At 39.5% G+C, this 24813-nt stretch overlaps 1 protein-coding gene across 2 annotated transcripts in view; it reads right to left on the minus strand.

Annotated features, from left to right (window-relative positions):
* Positions 1–24813, minus strand: part of ISY1 (ISY1 splicing factor homolog) — a 743196-nt gene that overhangs the window by 116574 nt on the left and 601809 nt on the right. For both annotated transcript variants that reach the window (XM_053721042.1, XM_053721043.1), the window contains exon 9: positions 23501–23613. In XM_053721042.1, the coding sequence (XP_053577017.1) occupies positions 23501–23613 (113 nt within the window). The remainder of the gene's footprint in view (positions 1–23500; positions 23614–24813) is intronic.

The raw sequence follows: 24813 nt of genomic DNA on the forward strand, positions 1-24813 counted from the left end.
TAGGGGAGGAGCTATATAGACAGCTCTGCTGTGGGTGATCCTCTTGCAGCTTCCTGTTGGGAAGGAGAATATCCCACAAGTAATGGATGAATCCGTGGACTGGATACACCTTACAAGAGAAAAATGTTTTACTTTCCTCTTGAACTCAAGGCGGCAGAAAACTGTGCCGCAAAGTCCACCGGCAAAAAAACACCCCTGGATGAGGACTGAGTGGTGCTGCAGAGGGTAAACGACGGGGACTGCAGGAAAAGGATAGACATATTCTATGGGAAAAGGATAGGCATATCTTGGACCCTGTGGTCCTGAGAGGTGGAAGGTTCAAAAAGGTTAATCTTATCAGACAACACTGCCTGAGACCTAGCTCTCTTCTTGGCTTGCAAGACTGACTGTAAACATGTAGAACAAAACTGAGCAGGGGGTCAAACCCAATGCTCTTAACAATACTTGGCAGAACTAAGGACAATTCTTCCCTAAGCATATCTGTGTCCATCTCTTATGCTAGTAATGGACTATGAAATTAGAAAAACATAATTTATGTAAGAACTTACCTGATAAATTCATTTCTTTCATATTGGCAAGAGTCCATGAGCTAGTGACGTATGGGATAAACAATCCTACCAGGAGGGGCAAAGTTTCCCAAACCTCAAAATGCCTATAAATACACCCCTCACCACACCCACAATTCAGTTTAACGAATAGCCAAGTAGTGGGGTGATAAAGAAAGGAGTAATAAAGCATCAACAAAGGAATTTGGAAATAATTGTGCTTTATACAAAACAAATCATAACCACCATAAAAAGGGTGGGCCTCATGGACTATTGCCAATATGAAAGAAATAAATTTATCAGGTAAGTTCTTACATAAATTATGTTTTCTTTCATGTAACTGGCAAGAGTCCATGAGCTAGTGACTTATGGGATAGCAATACCCAAGATGTGGAACTCCACACAAGAGTCACTAGAGAGGGAGGGATAAAAATAAAAACAGCCATTTTCTGCTGAAAAAATTAATCCACAACCCAAAATATAAGTTTATTCTCATAAATGAAAGGAAAAAACTTAAAACAAAAGCAGAAGAATCAAACTGAAACAGCTGCCTGAAGAACTTTCCTACCAAAAACTGCTTCCGAAAAAGCTAATACATCAAAATGGTAAATGTATGCAAAGAAGACCAAGTAGCAGCTTTGCAAATCTGATCAACTGAAGCTTCATTCTTAAAAGCGCAGGAAGTGGAAACGGATCTAGTAGAATGAGCTGTAATTCTCTGAGGCGGGGCTTGACCCGACTCCAAATAGGCTTAATGAATCAAAAGCTTTAACCACAAAACCAAAGAAACGGCAGAAAAATTCTGACCTTTCCTAGAACCGGAAAAGATAACAAATAGACTAGAAGTCTTCCTGAAATCTTAAGTAGCTTCAACATAATATTTCAGAGCTCTCACCACATCCAAAGAATGTAAAGATATCTCCAAAGAATTCTTAGGATTAGGACACAAGGAAGGAACAACAATTTCTCTATTAATGTTGTTAGAATTCACAACCTTAGGTAAGAATTTAAGTCCGCAAAACTGCCTTATTGTGATGAAAAATCAGAAAAGGAGAATCCCAAGAGAGAGCGGAAAATTCAGAAACTCTTCTTGCAGAAGAGATGGCCAAAAGAAACAACACTTTCCAAGAAAGTAGTTTAATGTCCAAAGAATGCATAGGCCTGTAAAGCCTTCAAAACCAAATTAAGACTCCAAGGAGGAGAGATTGATTTAATAACAGGCTTGATATGAACCAAAGCCTGCACAAAACAATGAATATCAGGAAGTTTAGCAATCTTTCTGTGAAATAAAACAGAAAGAGCAGAGATTTGTCCCTTCAAGGAACTTGCAGACAAACCCTTATCCAAACCATCATGAAGAAACTGTAAAATTCTAGGAATTCTAAAAGAATGCCAGGAGAATTTATGAGAGGAACACCATGAAATGTAAGTCTTCCAAACTCGATAATAAATCTTTCTAGAAACAGATTTACGAGCCTGCAACATAGTATTAATCACAGAATCAGAGAAACCTCGATGACTAAGCACTAAGCGTTCAATTTCCATACCTTCAAATTTAATGATTTGAGATTCTGATGGAAAAACGGACATTGAGACAGAAGGTCCGGCCTTAATGGAAGTGGCCAAGGTTGGCAACTGGACATCCGAACAAGATCCGCATACCAAAACCTGTGAGGCCATGCTGGAGCCACCAGCAACACAAAAGATTGCTCCATGATGATTTTGGAGATCAATCTTGGAAGAAGAACTAAAGGCGGGAAAATATAAGCAGGTTGATAACACCAAGGAAGTGTCAACACATCCACTGCTTCTGTCTGAGGATCACTGGACCTGGACAGGTACATGGGAAGTTTCTTGTTTAGATGAGAAGCCATCAGATCTATTTCTGGAAGACCACACATCTGAACAACATGAGAAAACACATCTGGATGGAGGGACCACTCCCCCGGATGTAAAGTCTGACGGCTGAGATAATCCGCTTCCCAATTGTCTATACCTAGGATATAAACCACAGAAATTAGACAGGAGCTGGATTCCGCCCAAGCAAGTATCCGGGATAATTCTTTCATAGCTTGGGGACTGTGAGTCCCACCCTGATGATTGACATATGCCACAGTTGCGATATTGTCTGTCTGAAAACAAATGAACTGTTCTCTCTTCAGCAAAGGCCAAATCTGAAGAGCCCTGAAAATCGCACAGAGTTCCAAAATATTGATTGGTAATCTTGCCTCTTGAGATTTCCAAACCCCTTGTGCTGTCAGAGATCCCCAAACAGCTTCCCAACTTGAAATACTCGCATCTGTTGTCATCACAGTCCAGGTTGGACAAACAAAAGAGGCCCCAAAAACTATACGACTGTGATGTAACCACCAAGTCAGAGATAGTCGAACATTGGAATTTAAGGATATTAGTTGTGATATCCTTGTATAATCCCTGCACCATTGGTTCAGCATACAAAGCTGGAGAGGTCTCATATGAAAATGAGTAAAGGGGATCGCGTCCGATGCTGCAGTCATGAGACCTAAAACTACAAGCTGCAACCAATTTTAAACGTCTCTTGTCTGTTAGAGACAGAGTCATGGACACTGAATCTATCTGGAAACCTAAAAAGGTGAGCCTTGTCTGAGGAATCAATTAACTTTTTGGTAAATTGATCCTCCAACCATTTTTTCGAAGAAACAACGCTAGTTGATTCATGTGAGATTCTGCAGAACGTAAAGACTGAGCTAGTACCAAGATATCGTCTAAATAAGGAAACACTGCAATACCCCACTCTTTGATTACAGAGAGTAGAGCACCGAGAACCTTTGAAAAGATTCTTGGAGCTGTCGCTAGGCCAAAAGGAAAAGCGACAGATTGGTTATTCTTGTCCAGAAAAAAAGAATCTCAGAAACTGATAATGATCTGGATGAATCGGAATATGAAGATATGCATCCTGTAAGTCTATTTTGAACATATAATGCCCTTGCTGAACAAAAGGCAGAATAGTCCTTATAGTCACCATTTTGAAAGTTGGCACTCTTACATAACGATTTAAAATTTTTAGATACAGAACTGGTCTGAATGCATTTTCTTTCTTTGGGACAATGAATAGATTTGAATAAAACCCCAGGTCTGAAACACACTTCAGGAAAGCCTGAGCCTTTACTGGATTTGCTGGGATGCGTGAGAGAAAATATCTTCTCACAGGAGGTCTTACTCTCAATCCTATTCAGTATCAGTATGAGAGACAATACTCAGAATCCATTAATTTTGGACAGAATTTGTCCAAATATCCATGAAAAATCTTAATCTGCCCCCTACCAGCTGAGCTGGAATGAGGGCCGCACCTTCAAGCAGACTTGGGGGCTGGCTTTGGTTTCTGAAATGGCTTGGATTTATTCCAATTTGAAAAAGGTTTCCAATTGGAAACAGATTCCTTTGGGGAAGGATTAGGTTTCTGTTCCTTATTTTGTCGAAAGGAACGAAAACGGTTAGAAGCTTTAGATTTACCCTTAGGTCTTTTATCCTGATGCAAAAAAATCTCCCTTCCCCCAAGTGACAGTTGAAATAATCAAATCCAACTGAGAACCAAATAACTTATTACCTTGGAAAGAAAGAGATAGCAATCTGGACTTAGAAGTCATGTCAGCATTCCAAGATTTAATCCGCAAAGCTCTTCTAGCTAAAATAGCTAAAGACATAGATTTAACATCAATTTTGATGATATCAAAAACATAATTTATGTAATAACTTACCTGATAAATTAATTTCTTTCATATTGGCATCTGTCCATGAGTTAGAGACGTATGGGATATACAATCCTACCAGGAGGGGCAAAGTTTCCCAAACCTCAAAATGCCTCCCCACACCCACAATTCAGTTCAATGAATAGTCAAGAAGTGGGGTGATAAAGAAAGGAGTAAAAAGCATCAACAAAGGAATTTGGAAATAATTGTGCTTTATTCCAAAAAATTATAACCACCATAAAAAAGGGTGGGCCTCATGGACTCTTGCCAATATGAAAGAAATTAATTTATCAGGTAAGTTCTTACATAAATTATGTTTTCTTTCATGTAATTGGCAAGAGTCCATGAGCTAGTGACGTATGGGATAGCAATACCCAAGATGTGGAACTCCACGCAAGAGTCACTAGAGAGGGAGGGATAAAATGAAAACAGCCATTTTTTGCTGAAAAAAACCCACAACCCAAAATATAAGATTATTCTCATAAATGAAAAGAAAAAACTTAAAACATAAGCAGAAGAATCAAACTGAAACAGCTGCCTGAAGAATTTTTGTACCAAAAACTGCTTGCGAAGAAGCAAATACATCAAAATGGTAGAATGTAGTAAATGTATGCAAAGAAGACCAAGGTACTGCTTTGCAAATCTGATCAACTGAAGCTTCATTCTTAAAAGCCCACGAAGTGGAGACTGATCTAGTAGAATGAGCTGTAATTCTCGGAGGCAGGGCTTCACCAAACTCCAAATAAGCTTGATGAATCAAAAGAATACAAATCCAAAGAATTATTAGGATTAGGACACAAGGAAGGGACAACAATTTCTCTATTAATGTTGTTAGAATTCACAACCTTAGGTAAGAATTTAAATGAAATCTGCAAAACCGTCTTATCCTGATGAAAAATCAAAAAAGGAGATTCACAAGAGAGAGCGGATAATTCAGAAACTCTTCTTGCAGAAGAGATGGCCAAAAGAAAAAAACACTTTCCAAGAAAGTAGTTTAATGTCCAAAGAATGCATAGGCTCAAATGGAAGAGCCTGTAAAGCCTTCAAAACTAAATTAAGACTCCAAGGAGGAGAGGAGAGATTGATTTAATGACAGGCTTGATACGAACGAAAGCCTGCACAAAACAATGAATATCAGGAAGTTTAGCAATCTTTTTGTGAAATAAAACAGAAAGAGCAGAGATTTGTCCTTCAAAGAACTTGCAGACAAACCTTTATCCAAACCATCCTGAAGAAACTGTAAAATTCTAGGAATTCTAAAAGAATGCCAAGAGAATTTATGAGAGGAACACCATGAAAAGTAAGTCTTCCAAACTTTCTAGAAACCTCTATCACTAAGCATTCAATTTCCATACCTTCAAATGTAATGATTTGAGATCCTGATGGAAAAAAACGGACCTTTAGATAGGTCTGGCCTTAATGGAAGTGGCCAAGGTTGGCAACTGAACATCCGAACAAGATCCGCATACCAAAACCTGTGAGGCCATGCTGGAGCTACCAGCAGCACAAACGATTGCGTCATGATGATTTTGAAGATCACTCTTGGAAGAAGAACTAGAGGCGGGAAAATATAAGCAGATTGATAACACCAAAGAAGTGTCAAAGCATCCACTGCTTCCGCCTGAGGATCCCTGGACCTGGACAGGTACCTAGGAAGTGTTTTGTTTAGATGAGAAACCATCAGATCTATTCCTGGAAGCCCCCACATCTGAACAATTTGAGAAAACACATCTGGGTGAAGAGCCATTCTCCCGGAAGAAAAGTCTGACGACTGAGGTAATCCGCTTCCCAATTGTCTATACTTGGGAAATAAACTGCAGAAATTAGACAGGAGCTGGATTCCGCCCAAACAAGTATCCGAGATACTTCTTTCATAGTTTGAGGACTGTGAGTCCAACCCTGATGATTGACATATGCCACAGTTGTGATATTGTCTGTCTGAAAACAAATGAACGGTTCTCTCTTCAACATAGGCCAAAACTGAAGAGGCTTGAGAATCGCACGGAGTTCCAAAATATTGATTGGTAATCTCACCTCTTGAGATTTCCAAACCCCTTGTGCTGTCAGAGATCCCCAAACAGCTCCTCAACCTGAAAGACTTGCATCTGTTGTGATCACAGTCCAGGTTGGATGAACGAAAGAGGCCCCTAAAATTATACGAAGGTGATATAACCACCAAGTCAGAGAAAGTTGAACATTGGGATTTAAGGATATTAATTGTGATATCCTTGCATAATCCCTGCACCATTGGTTCAGCATACAAAGCTGGAGAGGTCTCATATTAAAATGAGCAATGGGGATCTCGTCCGATGCTGCAGTCATGAGACCTAAAACGTCCATGCACATAGCTACTGAAGGGAATGACTGAGACCAATTTCAAACGTCTCTTGTCTGTTAGAGACAAAGTCTTGGACACTGAATCTATCTGAAAACCTAAAAAAAGGTTACCCTTGTCTGAGGAATCAAAGAACTTTTTAGTAAATTGATCCTCCAACCATGTCTTCGAAGAAACAACAGTAATTGATTTGTGTGAGATTCAGCAGAAAGCAAAGACTGAGAAAGTACCAAGATATCGTCCAAATAAGGAAACACTGCAACACCCTGCTGTCGCTAGGCCAAAAAGGAAGAGCAACAAATTGGTAATTCTTGTCTAAAAAAGAGAATCTCAGGAACTGATAGCTATCTGGATGAATCAGAATATGAAGATATGCATCCTGTAAGTCTATTGTGGGCATATAATGCCCTTGCTGAACAAAAGGCAGAATAGACCTTATAGTCACCATTTTGAAAGTTGGTACTCTTACATATCGATTCAAATATTTTTAGATCCAAAAACTGGTCTGAATGAATTTTCTTTCTTTGGGACAATGAATAGATTTGAATAAAACCCCAGACCCTGTTCCTGAAACGGAACTGGCATGATTACCCCAGATAACTCCAGGTCTGAAACACACTTCAGGAAAGCCTGAGCCTTTACTGGGTTTGCTGGAAAACGTGAGAGAAAAAAAATCTCCTCACAAGTGGTCTTACTCTGAATCCTATTCTGTACCCCTGAGAGACAATATTCTGAATCCAATGATTTTAGACCGAATTGATCCAAACATCTTTGAAAAATCTTAATCTGCCCTCTACCAGCTGAGCTGGAATAAAGGCTGCACCTTCATGCGGGCTTGGGGGCTGACTTTGATCTCTTAAATGGCTTGGATTTATTCCAATTTGAAGAAGGCTTACAATTGGAAACAGATTCCTTGGGGGAAGAATTAGGTTTCTGTTCCTTATTTAAGAACGAAAAATGGATAGAAGCTTTAGATTTACCCTTAGATCTTTATCCTGAGGCAAAAAACTCCCTTCCCCCAGTGACAGTTGAAATTATTGAATGCAACTGTGAACCACATAATTTATTACCTTGGAAAGAAAGAGATAGCAATCTGGACTTAGAAGTCATATCAGTATTCCAAGATTTAAACCACAAAGCTCTTCTAGCTAAAATAGCTAAAAACAGAGATTTAACATCAATTTTGATGATATCAAAAAATGGCATCACAAATGAAATTATTACAATGTTGAATCAAGTTAACAATGCTAGACAAATCATGATTCGATACTTGTTGCGCTAAAGTTTCCAAACCAAAAAGTTGAAGCAGCTGCAACATCAGCCAAAGAAATTGCAGGCCTAAGAAAAAGACCTGAAAATAAATAAGCTTTCCTTAGATAAGATTCAAGTTTCCTATCTAAAGGATCTTTAAAAGAAGTACTATCTGCCGTAGGAATAGTAGTACATTTAGCAAGAGTAGAGATAGCCCCATCAACTTTGGGGATCTTTTCCCAAAACTCCAATCTAACTGCTGGCAAAGGATACAATTTTTTAAACCTTAAAGAAGAAATAAAAGTACCACCAGGCCTATTCCATTCCTTAGAAATCATATCAGAAATAGCATCAGGAACTGTAAAAACCTCTGAAATAACCACAGGAGGTTTATAAACAGAATTTAAACATTTACTAGCTTTAATATCAAGAGGACTAGTCTCCTCAATATCCAATATAATCAACACTTCTTCAACAAAGAACGAATGTACTCCATTTTAAATAAAAAAGTAGATTTGTCAGTGTCAATATCTGAGGAAGGATCTTATGAATCAGATAGATCCTCATCAGAGGAGTATAATTCAGTATGTTGTTGGTCATTTGAAATTTCATCAACTTTATGAGAAGTTTTAAAAGATCTTTACATTTACATTTATTAGAAGGCGGGATGGTAGACAAAGCCTTCTGAATAGAATCAGCAATAAATTATTATAAATTCACAGGTATATCTTGTACATTAAATGTTAAAAGAACAGCAATAGGCAATGTACTATTACTGATGGACACATTCTCTGCATGTAAAAGTTTATCATGACAATTTATTACAAACCACAGCTAGAGATATAATCTCCATAAGATTACAACAAATGTATTTATCTTTGGTAGAACTGTTATCAGGCAGTAAGGATTCCAACAGTGTTTTCTGAGACAGGATCAGATTGAGACATCTTGCAAATGTAAGAGAAAAAACAACATATAAAGCAAAATTATCAATTTCCTTATATGGCAGTTTCAGGTATGGGGAAAAAAATGCAAACATCATAGCACTCTGATAGAGAGAAAAGGCAAGAGGCATATAGGAATGGGGTTTAAATAATGAAAATATTTGGCGCCACCTTGTGAATGGACTCTGCGTCGACAAAGACGCCGGAAATTACAAATTTGCGTCATCGAACGTAACTTCGCTCCCAAAAAATCCTGCACCAAAAATAACGCAATATAGTTTGGCATTTTGTGCCCTTGCGAGCCTAATTCCGGCAGCAAATTTAAAATGACAGTCAATTGAAAAGAGACTATACCCCAGGTAAGAAACACATTTTCCTAAAAAAATGCATTTCCCAGATATGAAACTGACAGTCTGCAAAAGGAAATATACTGAAACCTGAATAATGGCAAATATAAGTACAATACATATATTTAGAACTTTATATAAATACATAAAGTGCCAAACCATAGCTGAGAGTGTCTTAAGTAATGAAAACATACTTACCCAAAGACACCCATCCACATATAGCAGATAGCCAAACCAGTACTGAAACTTATCAGTAGAGGTAATGGAATATAAGAGTATATCGTCGATCTGAAAAGGGAGGTAGGAGATGAATCTCTACGACCGATAACAGAGAACCTATGAAATAGATGTCCCGTGAGGAAAACCATTGCAATTCAAAAGGTGATACTCCCTTCACATCCCTCTGACATTCACTGTACTCTGAGAGGAATCGGGCTTCAAAAAAATGCTGAGCAGCGCATATCCACGTAGAAATCTTAGCACAAACTTACTTCACCACCTCCATAGGAGGCAAAGTTTGTAAAACTGAATTGTGGGTGTTTGGGAAACTTTGCCCCTCCTGGTAGGATTGTATATCCTATACGTCACTAGCTCATGGACTCTTGCCAATTACATGAAAGAAAAACATAATTTATGTAAGGAACTTACCTGATAAATTCATTTCTTTCATATTGGCAAGAGTCCATGAGCTAGTGACGTATGGGATATACATTCCTACCAGGAGGGGCAAAGTTTCCCAAACCTCAAAATGCCTATAAATACACCCCCCACCACACCCACAATTCAGTTTAACGAATAGCCAAGAAGTGGGGTGATAAGAAAGGAGCGAAAGCATCAACAAGAAATTGGAATAATTGTGCTTTATACAAAAAAATCATAACCACCACAAAAAGGGTGGGCCTCATGGACTCTTGCCAATATGAAAGAAATTAATTTATCAGGTAAGATCCTTACATAAATTATGTTTTCTTTCATGTAATTGGCAAGAGTCCATTAGCTAGTGACGTATGGGATAGCAAATACCCAAGATGTGGCACTCCACGCAAGAGTCACTCGAGAGTGAGGGATAAAAATAAAGACAGCCAATTCCGCTGAAAAAAGAATCCACAACCCAAATCAAAAAAGTTTTAATCTTATAATGAAAAAATCTGAAATTATAAGCAGAAGAATCAAACTGAAACAGCTGCCTGAAGAACTTTTCTACCAAAAACTGCTTCTGAAGAAGGGAAAACATCAAAATGCTAGAATTTAGTAAAAGTATGCAAAGAAGATCAAGTTGCTGCTTTGCAAATCTGATCAACAGAAGCTTCATTCTTAAAAGCCCAGGAAGTAGAAACTGACCTAGTAGAATGAGCCATAATCCTCTGAGGCGGGGATTTACCCGACTTCAAATAAGCATGATGAATCAAAAGCTTTAACCAAGACGCCAAAGAAATGGCAGAAGCCTTCTGACCTTTCCTAGAACCAGAAAGATAACAAATAGACTAGAAGTCTTTCTGAAATCTTTAGTAGCTTCTACATAATATTTCAAAGCTCTAACCACATCCAAAGAATGTAAATATCTTTCCAAAGAATTCTTAGGATTAGGACACAACGAAGGGACAACAATTTCTCTACTAATGTTGTTGGAATTCACAACTTTAGGTAAAAATTTAAAATAAGTCCGCAAAACCGCCTTATCCTGATGAAAAATCAGAAAAGGAGATTCACAAGAAAGAGCAGATAATTCAGAAACTCTTCTAGCAGAAGAGATGGCCAAAAGAAACAATACTTTCCAAGAAAGTAATTTAATGTCCAGAGAATACATAGGCTCAAACAGAGGAGCCTGTAAAGTCCTGAAAACCAAATTAAGACTCCAAGGAGGAGAAATTGGCTTAATGACAGGCTTGATACGAACTAAAAAACCTGTACCAAACAATGAACACCTGTACAAAACAATGTACAAAACCTGTACAAAACAATGAATGTCAGGAAGATTAGCAATTTTTCTGTGAAACAGAACAGAAAGAGCAGAGATCTGTCCTTTCAAGGAACTTGCAGACAAACCCTTATCCAAACCATCCTGAAGAAATTGTAAAATTCTAGGAATTCTAAAAGAATGCCAAGAAAATTTATGAGAAGAACACCATGAAATGTAAGTCTTCCAAACTCGGTAATAAATCTTACTAGACACAGATTTGTGAGCCTGCAACATACTATTAATCATTGAGTCAGAGAAACCTCTATGACGAAGCACTAAACGTTCAATCTCCATACCTTCAAATTTAATGATTTGAGATCCTGATGGAAAAAAGGACCTTGAGATAGAAGGTATGGCCTTAACGGAAGTGGCCAAGGTTGGCAACTGGACATCCGAACAAGATCCGCATACCAAAACCTGTGTGGCCATGCTGGAGCCACCAGCAGTACAAATGAACGTTCCATTATAATTTTGGAAATCACTCTTGGAAGAAGAACTAGAGGCGGAAAGAAATAAGCAGGTTGATAATTCCAAGGAAGCGACAACGCATCCACTGCTTCCGCCTGAGGATCCCTGGATCTGGACAGATACCTGGGAAGTTTCTTGTTTAGATGAGAAGCCATCAGATCTATTTCTGGAAGCCCCCACATCTGAACAATCTGAAGAAACACATCTGGGTGAAGAGACCATTCTCCCGGATGTAAAGTCTGGCGACTGAGATAATCCGCTTCCCAATTGTCTATACCTGGGATATGGACCGCAGAGATTAGACAAGAGCTGGATTCCGCCCATGCAAGTATCCGAGATACTTCTTTCATAGCTTGAGGACTGTGAGTCCCAACTTTATGATTGACATATGCCACGGTTGTGACATTGTCTGTCTGAAAACAAATAAATGTTTCTCTCTTCAGAAGAGGCCAAAACTGAAGAGCTCTGAGAATCGCACGGAGTTCAAAAATATTTATTGGTAATCTCGCCTCTTGAGATTTCCAAAACCCCTGCGCTGTCAGAGATCCCCAGACAGCTCCCCAACCTGAAAGACTTGCATCTGTTGAAATCACAGTTCAGGTTGGACGAACAAAAGAGGCCCCCTGAACCAAACGGTGGTGATCTAACCACCAAGTCAGAGATAGTCGAATATTGGGATTTAAGGATATTAATTGTGATATCTTTGTATAATCCCTGCACCATTGATTCAGCATACAAAGCTGAATAGGTCTCATGTGAAAACGAGCAAAGGGGATCGCGTCCGATGCTGCAGTCATGAGACCTAAAACCTCCATGCACATAGCTACTGAAGGGAATGACTGAGACTGAAGGTTCTGACAGGCTGAAACCAATTTCAGACGTCTTTTGTCTGTTAGAGACAAACTCATGGATACTGAATCTATTTGGAAACCTAAAAAGGTTACCCTTGTCTGAGGAATCAAGGAACTTTTTGGTAAATTGATCCTCCAACCATGTCTTTGAAGAAACAACACTAGTTGATTTGTGTGAGATTCTGCAGAATGTAAAGACTGAGCAAGTACCAAGATATCGTCCAAATAAGGAAAAACTGCAATACCCCACTCTCTGATTACAGAGAGAAGGGCACCGAGAACCTTTGAAAAGATCCTTGGAGCTGTTGCTAGGCCAAAAGGAAGAGCAACAAATTGGTAATGCTTGTCTAGAAAAGAGAATCTCAAGAACTGATAATGATCTGGATGAATCGGAATATGAAGATATGCATCCTGTAAGTCTATTGTGGACACATAATGCCCTTGCTGAACAAAAGGCAGAATAGTCCTTATAGTCACCATTTTGAATGTAGGTATTCTTACATAACGATTCAACATTTTTAGATCCAGAACTGGTCTGAAAGAATTCTCTTTCTTTGGAACAATGAACAGATTTGAATAAAACCCCAGACCCCGTTCCAGATATGGCTGGCACTGGATAACTCCAGGTCTGAAACACACTTCAGGAAAGCCTGAGCCTTTACTGGGTTCACTGGAATGTGTGAGAGAAAGAAACTTCTCACATGCGGTCTTATCTTGAAACCTATTCTGTACCCTTGAGAAACAATGTTCTGAATCCAATGATTTTGGATTGAATTGATCCAAACATCTTGAAAAATCGAAGTCTGCCCCCTACCAGCTGCGCTGGAATGAGGGCCGCACCTTCATGCGGACTTGGGGTCTGGTTTTGATTTTCTAAAAGTCTTGGATTTATTCCAGACTGGAGAAGGCTTCCAATTGGAAACCGTTCCTTTAGGGGAAGGGTCAGGTTTCTGTTCCTTATTCTGACGAAAGGAACGAAAACGGTTAGTAGCCCTAAATTTACCCTTAGATTTTTTATCCTGAGGCAAAAAAGCTCCCTTCCCCCCCAGTAACAGTTGAAATTATAGAATCCAACTGAGAACCAAATAATTTATTACCTTGGAAAGATAGAGATAGCAACGTTGACTTAGAAGTCATATCCGCATTCCAAGATTTAAGCCATAAAGCTCTTCTAGCTAAAATAGCTAAAGACATATACCTGACATCAATTCTAATGATATCAAAAATGGCATCACAAATAAAATTATTAGCATGTTGAATTAGCTTAACAATACTATACACATTAGGATCTGGTACTTGTTGCGCTAAAGTTTCCAACCAAAAAGTTGAAGCTGCAGCAACATCAGCCAAAGAAATAGCAGGCCTAAGAAGATGACCTGAACATAAATAAGCCTTCCTTAGATAAGATTCAAGCTTCCTATCTAAAGGATCTTTAAAAGAAGTACTATCTGCCGTAGGAATAGTAGTACGCTTAGCAAGAGTAGAGATAGCCCCATCAACTTTGGGGATTTTCCCCCAAAACTCCAATCTATCAGTCGGCAAAGGGTCTCTTAAACCTTGAAGGAGTAAATGAAGTACCCAGACTATTCCATTCCCTAGAAATTACCTCTGAAATAGCATCAGGAACTGGAAAATCCTCAGGAATAACTACATGAGGTTTAAAAACCGAATTTAAACGTTTACTGGTTTTAATATCAAGAGGACTAGTCTCCTCCATATCTAATGCAATCAACACCTCTTTTAATAAAGAACGAATATACTCCATTTTAAATAAATATGAAGTCTTGTCAGTGTCAATATCTGAGGCAGAATCTTCTCAGAGATAGATAAATCAGAATGCTGTCGGTCATTTAAAAATTCATCAAATTTATGAGAAGTTTTAAAAGACCTTTTACGTTTATTAGAAGGTGGTATAACAGACAGAGCCTTCTGAATAGAATTAGAAACAAATTCTCTCACATTAACAGGAATATCCTGAACATTAGATGTTGAAGGAATAACAACAGGTAATGGAAATATTGTCTGCTTTAGAAAGTTTATCATGACAACTAACACAAACTACATCCGGAGGAACAGTTACCACAAGTTTACAACAAATGCACTTAGCTTTGGTAGAACCGACATCAGGCAGCAGCATTCCAGAAGTAGATTCTGATACAGGGTCAGACTGGGACATCTTGTAATATGTAATAGAAAAAATAACATATAAAGCAAAATTATCAATTTCCTTATATGACAGTTTCAGGAATGGGAAAAAATGCAAACAGAATAAGCCTCTGGAAACCAGAAGCAAAAATACATGAAGACTTAAATAATGTCAAAAGTTTGGCGCCAAGTATGACGCCCACAACTGACAAAATATTTTTTTGGCGCCAAAAACATAATTTATGCTTACCTGATAAATTCCTTTCTTCTGTAGTGTGATCAGTCCACGGGTCATCATTACTTCTGGGATATTACTCCTCCCCAACAGGAAGTGCAAGAGGATTCACCCAGCAGAGCTGCATATAGCTCCTCCCCTCTACGTCACTCCCAGTCATTCGACCAAGGACCAACGAGAAAGGAAAGGCCAAGGGTGAAGTGGTGACTGGAGTATAAATTAAAAAATATTTACCTGCCTTAAAAACAGGGCGGGCCGTGGACTGATCACACTACAGAAGAAAGGAATTTATCAGGTAAGCATAAATTATGTTTTCTTCTGTTAAGTGTGATCAGTCCACGGGTCATCATTACTTCTGGGATACCAATACCAAAGCAAAAGTACACGGATGACGGGAGGGATAGGCAGGCTCTTTATACAGAAGGAACCACTGCCTGAAGAACCTTTCTCCCCAAAATAGCCTCCGATGAAGCAAAAGTGTCAAATTTGTAAAATTTGGAAAAAGTATGAAGCGAAGACCAAGTTGCAGCCTTGCAAATCTGTTCAACAGAGGCCTCATTCTTGAAGGCCCAAGTGGAAGCCACAGCTCTAGTAGAATGAGCTGTAATTCTTTCAGGAGGCTGCTGTCCAGCAGTCTCATAAGCTAAACGAATTATGCTACGAAGCCAAAAAGAAAGAGAGGTAGCGGAAGCTTTTTGACCTCTCCTCTGCCCAGAGTAAATGACAAACAGAGAAGACGTTTGTCGAAATTCCTTAGTTGCCTGTAAGTAAAATTTTAGAGCACGGACTACATCCAGGTTGTGCAGTAGACGTTCCTTCTTTGAAGAAGGATTTGGGCATAAAGAAGGAACAACAATCTCTTGATTGATATTCCTGTTAGTAACTACCTTAGGTAAGAACCCAGGTTTAGTACGCAGGACTACCTTATCCGAATGAAAAATCAAATAAGGAGAATCACAATGTAAGGCTGATAATTCAGAGACTCTTCGAGCCGAGGAAATAGCCATTAAAAATAGAACTTTCCAAGATAACAACTTTATATCAATGGAATGAAGGGGTTCAAACGGAACGCCCTGTAAAACATTAAGAACAAGGTTTAAACTCCATGGTGGAGCAACAGTTTTAAACACAGGCTTAATCCTGGCCAAAGCCTGACAAAAAGCCTGGACGTCAGGAACTTCTGACAGACGTTTGTGTAACAGAATGGACAGAGCTGAGATCTGTCCCTTTAATGAACTAGCAGATAAACCCTTTTCTAAACCTTCTTGTAGAAAAGACAATATCCTAGGAATCCTAACCTTACTCCAAGAGTAACCTTTGGATTCACACCAATATAGGTATTTACGCCATATCTTATGGTAAATCTTTCTGGTAACAGGTTTCCTAGCCTGTATTAAGGTATCAATAACTGACTCAGAAAACCCACGTCTTGATAAAATCAAGCGTTCAATTTCCAAGCAGTCAGCTTCAGAGAAGTTAGATTTTGATGTTTGAAGGGACCCTGTATCAGAAGGTCCTGTTTCAGAGGTAGAGACCAAGGTGGATAGGATGACAAGTCCACCAGGTCTGCATACCAAGTCCTGCGTGGCCACGCAGGTGCTATTAGAATCACTGATGCTCTCTCTTGTTTGATTCTGGCAATCAATCGAGGAAGTAACGGGAAGGGTGGAAACACGTAAGCCATCCTGAAGTCCCAAGGTGCTGTCAGAGCATCTATCAGGACTGCTCCTGGATCTGGACCCGTAACGAGGAAGCTTGGCGTTCTGTCGAGACGCCATGAGATCTATCTCTGGTTTGCCCCAACGTCGAAGTATTTGGGCAAAGACCTCCGGATGAAGTTCCCACTCCCCCGGATGAAAAGTCTGACGACTTAAGAAATCCGCCTCCCAGTTCTCCACTCCCGGATGTGGATTGCTGACAGGTGGCAAGAGTGAGACTCTGCCCAGCGAATTATCTTTGATACTTCCATCATAGCTAGGGAGCTTCTTGTCCCTCCCTGATGGTTGATGTAAGCTACAGTCGTGATGTTGTCCGACTGAAACCTGATGAACCCCCGAGTTATCAACTGGGGCCCAAGCCAGGAGGGCATTGAGAACTGCTCTCAATTCCAGAATGTTTATTGGCAGGAGACTCTCCTCCTGACTCCATTGTCCCTGAGCCTTCAGAGAATTCCAGACGGCACCCCAACCTAGAAGGCTGGCGTCTGTTGTTACAATTGTCCAGTCTGGTCTGCTGAATGGCATCCCCCTGGACAGATGTGGCCGAGAAAGGCCACCATAGAAGAGAATTTCTGGTCTCTTGATCCAGATTCAGAGAAGGGGATAAGTCTGAGTAATCCCCATTCCACTGACTTAGCATGCACAGTTGCAGTGGTCTGAGGTGTAAGCGTGCAAAGGGTACTATGTCCATTGCCGCTACCATTAAGCCGATTACCTCCATGCATTGAGCCACTGACGGGTGTTGAATGGAATGAAGGGTGCGGCAAGCACTTTGAAGTCTTGTTAGCCTGTCCTCTGTCAGGTAAATCTTCATTTCTACAGAATCTATAAGAGTCCCCAGGAAGGGAACTCTTGTGAGTGGAACGAGTGAACTTTTCTTTTCGTTCACCTTCCATCCATGTGACCTTAGAAATGCCAGCACTAACTCTGTATGAGACTTGGCAGTTTGAAAGCTTGAAGCTTGTATCAGAATGTCGTCTAGGTATGGAGCTACCGAGATTCCCCGCGGTCTTAGTACCGCCAGAAGAGCACCCAGAACCTTTGTGAAGATTCTTGGAGCTGTAGCCAATCCGAATGGAAGAGCCACAAACTGGTAATGCCTGTCTAGGAAGGCAAACCTTAGGTACCGATAATGATCTTTGTGAATCGGTATGTGAAGGTAAGCATCTTTTAAATCTACAGTGGTCATGTACTGACCCTCTTGGATCATAGGTAAAATTGTTCCGAATAGTCTCCATCTTGAACGATGGAACTCTTAGGAATTTGTTTAGGATCTTTAAGTCCAGGATTGGTCTGAAAGTTCCCTCTTTTTTGGGAACCACAAACAGATTTGAGTAAAACCCCTGTCCCTGTTCCGATCGTGGAACTGGATGGATTACTCCCATTAACAAGAGCTCTTGTACGCAGCGTAGAAACGCCTCTTTCTTTGTCTGGATTGTTGACAATCTTGACAGATGAAATCTCTCTCTTGGAGGAGAGTATTTGAAGTCCAGAAGGTATCCCTGAGATATTATCTCTAGCGCCCAGGGATCCTGAACATCTCTTGCCCAAGCCTGGGCGAAGAGAGAAAGTCTGCCCCCCACTAGATCCGATCCCGGATCGGGGGCCCTCAATTCATGCTGTTTTAGGGGCAGCAGCAGGTTTCCTAGTCTGCTTGCCCTTGTTCCAGGACTGGTTAGGTTTCCAGCCTTGTCTGTAGCGAGCAACAGCTCCTTCCTGTTTTGGTGCAGAGGAAGTTGATGCTGCTCCTGCTTTGAAATTACGAAAGGAACGAAAATTAGACTGTCTAGTCTTGGCTTTGGCTTTGTCCTGAGGCAAGGCATGGCCTTTACCTCCTGTAATGTCAGCGATAATCTCTTTCAACCCGGGCCCGAATAAGGTCTGCCCTTTGAAAGGTATATTAAGCAATTTAGACTTAGAAGTAACATCAGCTGACCAGGATTTTAGCCACAGCGCCCTGCGTGCCTGAATGGCGAATCCTGAATTCTTCGCCGTAAGTTTAGTAAGATGTACTACGGCCTCCGAAATGAATGAATTAGCTAGTTTAAGGACTCTAAGCCTGTCCGTAATGTCGTCCAGAGTAGCTGAACCAATGTTCTCTTCCAGAGACTCAATCCAGAATGCCGCTGCAGCCGTGATCGGCGCAATGCATGCAAGGGGTTGCAATATAAAACCTTGTTGAACAAACATTTTCTTAAGGTAACCCTCTAATTTTTTATCCATTGGATCTGAAAAAGCACAGCTATCCTCCACCGGGATAGTGGTACGCTTAGCTAAGGATGAAACTGCTCCCTCCACCTTAGGGACCGTTTGCCATAAGTCCCTTGTGGTGGCGTCTATTGGAAACATTTTTCTAAATATCGGAGGTGGTGAGAACGGCACACCGGGTCTATCCCACTCCTTAGTAACAATTTCAGTAAGTCTCTTAGGTATAGGAAAAACCTCAGTACTCGTCGGGTACCGCAAAATATTTATCCAACCTACACATTTTCTCTGGTATTGCAACTGTGTTACAATCATTCAGAGCCGCTAACACCTCCCCTAGTAATACACGGAGGTTTTCCAGTTTAAATTTAAAATTTGAAATATCTGAATCCAGTCTGTTTGGATCAGAACCGTCACCCACAGAATGAAGCTCTCCGTCCTCATGTTCTGCCACCTGTGACGCAGTGTCTGACATGGCCCTAATATTATCAGCGCACTCTGTTCTCACCCCAGAGTGATCACGCTTACCTCTTAGCTCTGGTAATTTAGCCAAAACCTCAGTCATAACAGTAGCCATATCCTGTAATGTGATTTGTAATGGCCGCCCAGATGTACTCGGCGCTACAATATCACGCACCTCCCTCTGAGCGGGAGATGTAGGTACTGACACGTGAGGCGAGTTAGTCGGCATAACTCTCCCCTCGTTGTTTGGTGAAATTTGTTCAATTTGTACAGATTGACTTTTATTTAAAGTAGCATCAATACAGTTAGTACATAAATTTCTATTGGGCTCCACTTTGGCATTGCAACAAATGACACAGGTATCATCCTCTGAATCAGACATGTTTAACACACTAGCAAATAAACTTGTAACTTGGAAATACAATTCAATTAGAATAATATTAAAACGTACTGTGCCTTTAAGAAGCACAGAAGATCTATGACAGTTGAAAATTAATAAATTGAAACAGTTATAGCCTCAATCCTTGTAAATAACACAACTTTAGCAAAGGTTTAATCCCATTAGCAAAGATAACAAATTCTGAAAGCACGAAACAAATTACAGAATAAACGTTTTTTATCTCAGTCAAACTATAATTCTCACAGCTCTGCTGAGAGAAATTACCTCCCTCAAAATAAGTTTTGAAGACCCCTGAGCTCTGTAGAGATGAACCGGATCATGCAGGGAATACAATGAGTTGCTGACTGAAATATTTGATGTGTAGAAAAAGCGCCAAAAAACGGCCCCTCCCCCTCACACACAGCAGTGAGGGAGAACAGAAACTGTCAGAAAACAGATTAAGCAACTGCCAAGTGGAAAAATAGTGCCCAAACATTTATTCACTCAGTACCTCAGTAAATGAAAACGATTTTACATTCCAGCAAAAACGTTAAACATAATCTCTAGTTATTAAACAGCTTTATGTATTTCTTACAGTGTAATTCTAGTGAAGTACCATTCCCCAGAATACTGAAGTGTAAAGTATACATACATGACATTATATCGGTATGGCAGGATTTTCTCATCAATTCCATTGTCAGAAAATAAAAACTGCTACATACCTCTATGCAGATTCATCTGCCCGCTGTCCCCTGATCTGAAGTTTACCTCTCCTCAGATGGCCGAGAAACAGCAATATGATCTTAACTACTCCGGCTAAAATCATAACAAAAACTCTGGTAGATTCTTCTTCAAACTCTGCCAGAGAGATAATAACACACTCCGGTGCTATTTTAAAATAACAAACTTTTGATTGAAGATATAAAACTAAGTATAATCACCATAGTCCTCTCACACATCCTATCTAGTCGTTGGGTGCAAGAGAATGACTGGGAGTGACGTAGAGGGGAGGAGCTATATGCAGCTCTGCTGGGTGAATCCTCTTGCACTTCCTGTTGGGGAGGAGTAATATCCCAGAAGTAATGATGACCCGTGGACTGATCACAACTTAACAGAAGAAAACGTCTGCAACAAACACGAGCGTCATAGGTGACGCAACTACGTGAAAATTCTCGGCGCCAAGTAAGACGCCGGAAATGACGAAAATACGTCAACAAACGTAATTCTTGCAGAAAAAACGTCTCGCTCCAAAAATGACGCAATAAATTATAGCATTTTGCGCACCCGCGAGCCTAACAGCCCGCAATTTAGAGAAAAAGTCAATTTGAAAAAATTTCAGGTAATATTTTTATTTTTTATATATGCATTTCCCAAAATGAAACTGATAAACCTGAATCATGGCAAATATAAGTACAAACATTATATTTAGAACTTTACATTTAAAGTGCCAAACCATAGCTAAGAGAAAACATACTTGCCAAAATACACTCATCTACATAAAGTAGATAGCCAAACCAGTACTGAAACGAGAATCAGTAGAGGTAATGGTATATAAGAGTATATCTTCGATCTGAAAAGGGAGGTAGGAGATGAATCTCTACGACCGATAACAGAGAACCTATGAAATAGATCCCCATTAGGATGACCATTGCATTCAATAGGTAATACTCCCTTCACGTCTCTCTGTCATTCACTGCACTCTGAGAGGAACCGGGCTTCAGCATGCTGAGAAGCGCATATCAACGTAGAAATCTAGCACAAACTTACTTCACCATCTCCATAGGAGGCAAAGTTTGTAAAACTGAATTGTGGGTGTGGTGGGGGTGTATTTATAGGCATTTTGAGGTTTGGGAAACTTTGCCCCTCCTGGTAGGAATGTATATCCCATACGTCACTAGCTCATGGACTCTTGCCAATTACATGAAAGAAATGTGTTTTTATGGACATCTGGCCCCACAATACAACTACTACCACACTGAAGTTACAATCCGAAATTGCACAAAGAAATAAAAAAACATTTACTAAGTAAGTCCTATCCTCTGCAAATGAAAGTGATGTGCCGTCTGACTCAGGCACACAATGTACAAACTTAAGTGCCAAGTCTGTCTCACACTGTGCATAGTGGTTTAGTGCACACTCAGAAATTCCCTTAAATGCTAATGCTTTACCCCTTGTAATAACAATTCCCACGCTCAATAGCATTCTGCTGTAGTACCCTCTGGTGGCTGTCAAAAATGTTTTCTTTTTAAATAATAGTTGTTCTAGCCTCATGGGGCCCCCTGGCCCATTGTGCCCCTGACAGGAGTCACCCCTGTCACCCCCACATGGCGGCCCTGATTGTTAGTTTAAACTTAGTTTTTTTAAATTGACAGGTAAGTTTTAATTTAATTTAAGCTAGGGAAATTGTCATTTTAATATAAAGTTAGGGGGGCGTTAGGTTTAGGGGTTACTAGTTTAAATTAGTTTATTGCGATGTGGGGGGTTTCGGTTTAGGGGTTAATAGTTTAATTTATTATATTTCGTTGTGGGGGGCTTTCGGTTTAGGGGTTAATAGGTTTATTATAGTGGCTTGCGGTGTAGGGCTTAATAACTAAAGTATAGCAGGGGCGATGTGGGCGGACAGCAGATTAGGGGTTAATAATATTTAAATAGTGTTTGCGATGCAGGAGGGCAGCGGTTTAGGGGTTAATAACTAGTATAGTGAAGACAATGTCGGGAAGCGGCGGAATAGGGGTTAATACATTTTTATAGTGGCGGCGATGACGGGAGTGGCAGGTTAGGGGTTAATACATTTATTATAGTGTTTGTGGTGTGGGAGGGCCTCAGTTTGGGGGTACTTTTTAACACTTTAGTTATGAGTTTTATGTTACAGATTTGTAGCATAAAGCTCATAACTACTGACTTTAGATGGTGTTACAGATCTTGTTGTTTTAGGCTGTACTGTCGTAATACAAGCGCTATGGCAGAGCTTTCCAAACTTTTAATGTTGGTGACACACTTTTTAGACCTACATCATTTCGCAACACAGTAATTCAGTTGTACTAGCAATTAGGCGGTTAAACAAACTTGTTTTAAGAGATGCAGACACATACATAAATTAAATAATAACAAAATGTATTTACAAGTAACAGTAAGTATGTGCAAGAATTAAAAAAAAAAGTTTAATAACACCAATAGCTACTTACTAGTTGAATGGAATGTATGAGGTTGATGGGATGAACACAGTTTCTGAATAGTTGGTGGAATATTGCATAATCCGCCAATAGGAATAGTTTCAGTTCCTGCCTAGCTGCGCCAGTTGGTTAAGATGATCTGTGACCTACTAGGTATCAATCATGTGATATGTGTAGCAGGCAGGCGGAAAGTCAGAAACCCCAAAAAATTTAAATAAAAAAAAATTGGTGCTGAGCAGGGACACACCTACAAACTGCCGCCGACACACTAATGTGTCACGACACACAGTTTGGAAAGCACTGCGCTATGGGAAACCCATGTAAAAATGTCATTTTTACGAGTGCGGTACTGACGTTGCGTTACAGGCTAAAAAAGGCTTGTGGAACACCTATACTGACAAGACTTGTAATGGCTGCGGTGCTGTTTTAATGCTGAAAATACCATATTTTCAGCGTTAAAAGACGAACGCACAAACTTGTAATCTAGCTGTTTATTATTGCTAGTTACTCTTCAACATTGGTATTGATGTCAAGGGATGAACCATTTTACTGTGTCTAAATACAATTAAGAATATGGTTTTTATTATTTGCATTTTTATGAGATTACCAGTAACCAGTTTATATGACTTACTAAATAAATTAGATTTATGTTTTCATTTTAGAAATAATAACACTTACAAAGTTGTTTTTTCCCCCTGATTTATAACAAATATGAATGTAAATTCACAAAAACTCAAACAAAAAAACACTGCACCTCATCATCTTTTATGGCATAGATGTTTACTTCCTCCTCTTCTTCATTCTTGTCACCAGCTACAAGTCGTGCATCTCGTTCCATCTTCCATTTTTCTATGGCTTCTGCAATGGCTAGAGGGGAGAGAGAGGAGAGAGATAATCATAGCATAAGGAATAAATAATAGAGATAATACACAAACCAATCCTAAAGTTAACTATAGAATAATTTATTCAGCAAGTATAAAAAAAGAAAAAGCAACTTTAGTTTGGATTTGCTGGATACCCGGAAAAATGCCATGATGTGACTTTAGTCAATTTCTGAGCTGTGCAGTTTGGAGATTAGCAGTCGTGTCTTTGCAGTTTGACTTCCTAGATTGTGCTGACTAACATAAAAGGATTAATACTTCTTTTTGCTTAGTAAGTGAGATTTAATATATGCTATTTTGGATATCTCACAAGCAAAAACACATAAGAGAGGCGCACAACGAATTAAAGATTTATTCTGTAGATAAAAATAAAGTGACACATAAGCACTTACATCTAAAAAAGCAACATCCAATTTGTTAGCAGCTAGACCCTGGTGATATTTCAGGAGCTGTGTTCAGACACCTCTTGTCAGCGTGTTAGTTCAGTGGAATGTTTTTCCTTGACCGCACACGAATTGGCACCTGACGTCACTAATGACAAAGAGTCTGAAGCGTCCCCAGCTTACAGATGTCTCACAGTCTGATAGAGAGACAGTCTCCGAGATCCAGTCGTGCAAAACATCTGAGAAACAAACCCTACGCGTTTCGTCCGGTACCTGGCCAGACTTTCTCAAGGGTATTCAACAGTTTATGTAAACAGCTGATAACAACTGTAATCTGAGAGCGCAATTTATACATTCATGAAAACAGCACTCCCTGGTGATTAACCTATAGTATGACAGTCTTAATACATTTGAAATAAAGCATTATTTCTTCCATACCAAACATTATAAATTCATAATAAATACATACATAAGTATAAAACTTTTCTAAAATCAAATATGATCATATCAATTAATACATAAATATGGATAATATCATCATAAAACATATATATAAAAAATATAAAAAACATGAATAATAAAGATAAAAACACCTAAACATCATATTGATATACAAACCGACGCCTACACTAAATTAACTAGAGGTTATTTAAAAATCATAGAAACTTGATATACAATTAATTAATCATTACATATATGCTGCTAAATCCAAATCTACATTTAACCGATTAGGCTGTAAGCTTCCTATTTTATATATCCAATATGTTTCTTGTTGTCTAAGGGCCAACAATCTATTATGTAGT

Source organism: Bombina bombina, chromosome 7 (genome assembly GCF_027579735.1).
Source record: "Bombina bombina isolate aBomBom1 chromosome 7, aBomBom1.pri, whole genome shotgun sequence".
Lineage (NCBI taxonomy): Eukaryota > Metazoa > Chordata > Amphibia > Anura > Bombinatoridae > Bombina > Bombina bombina.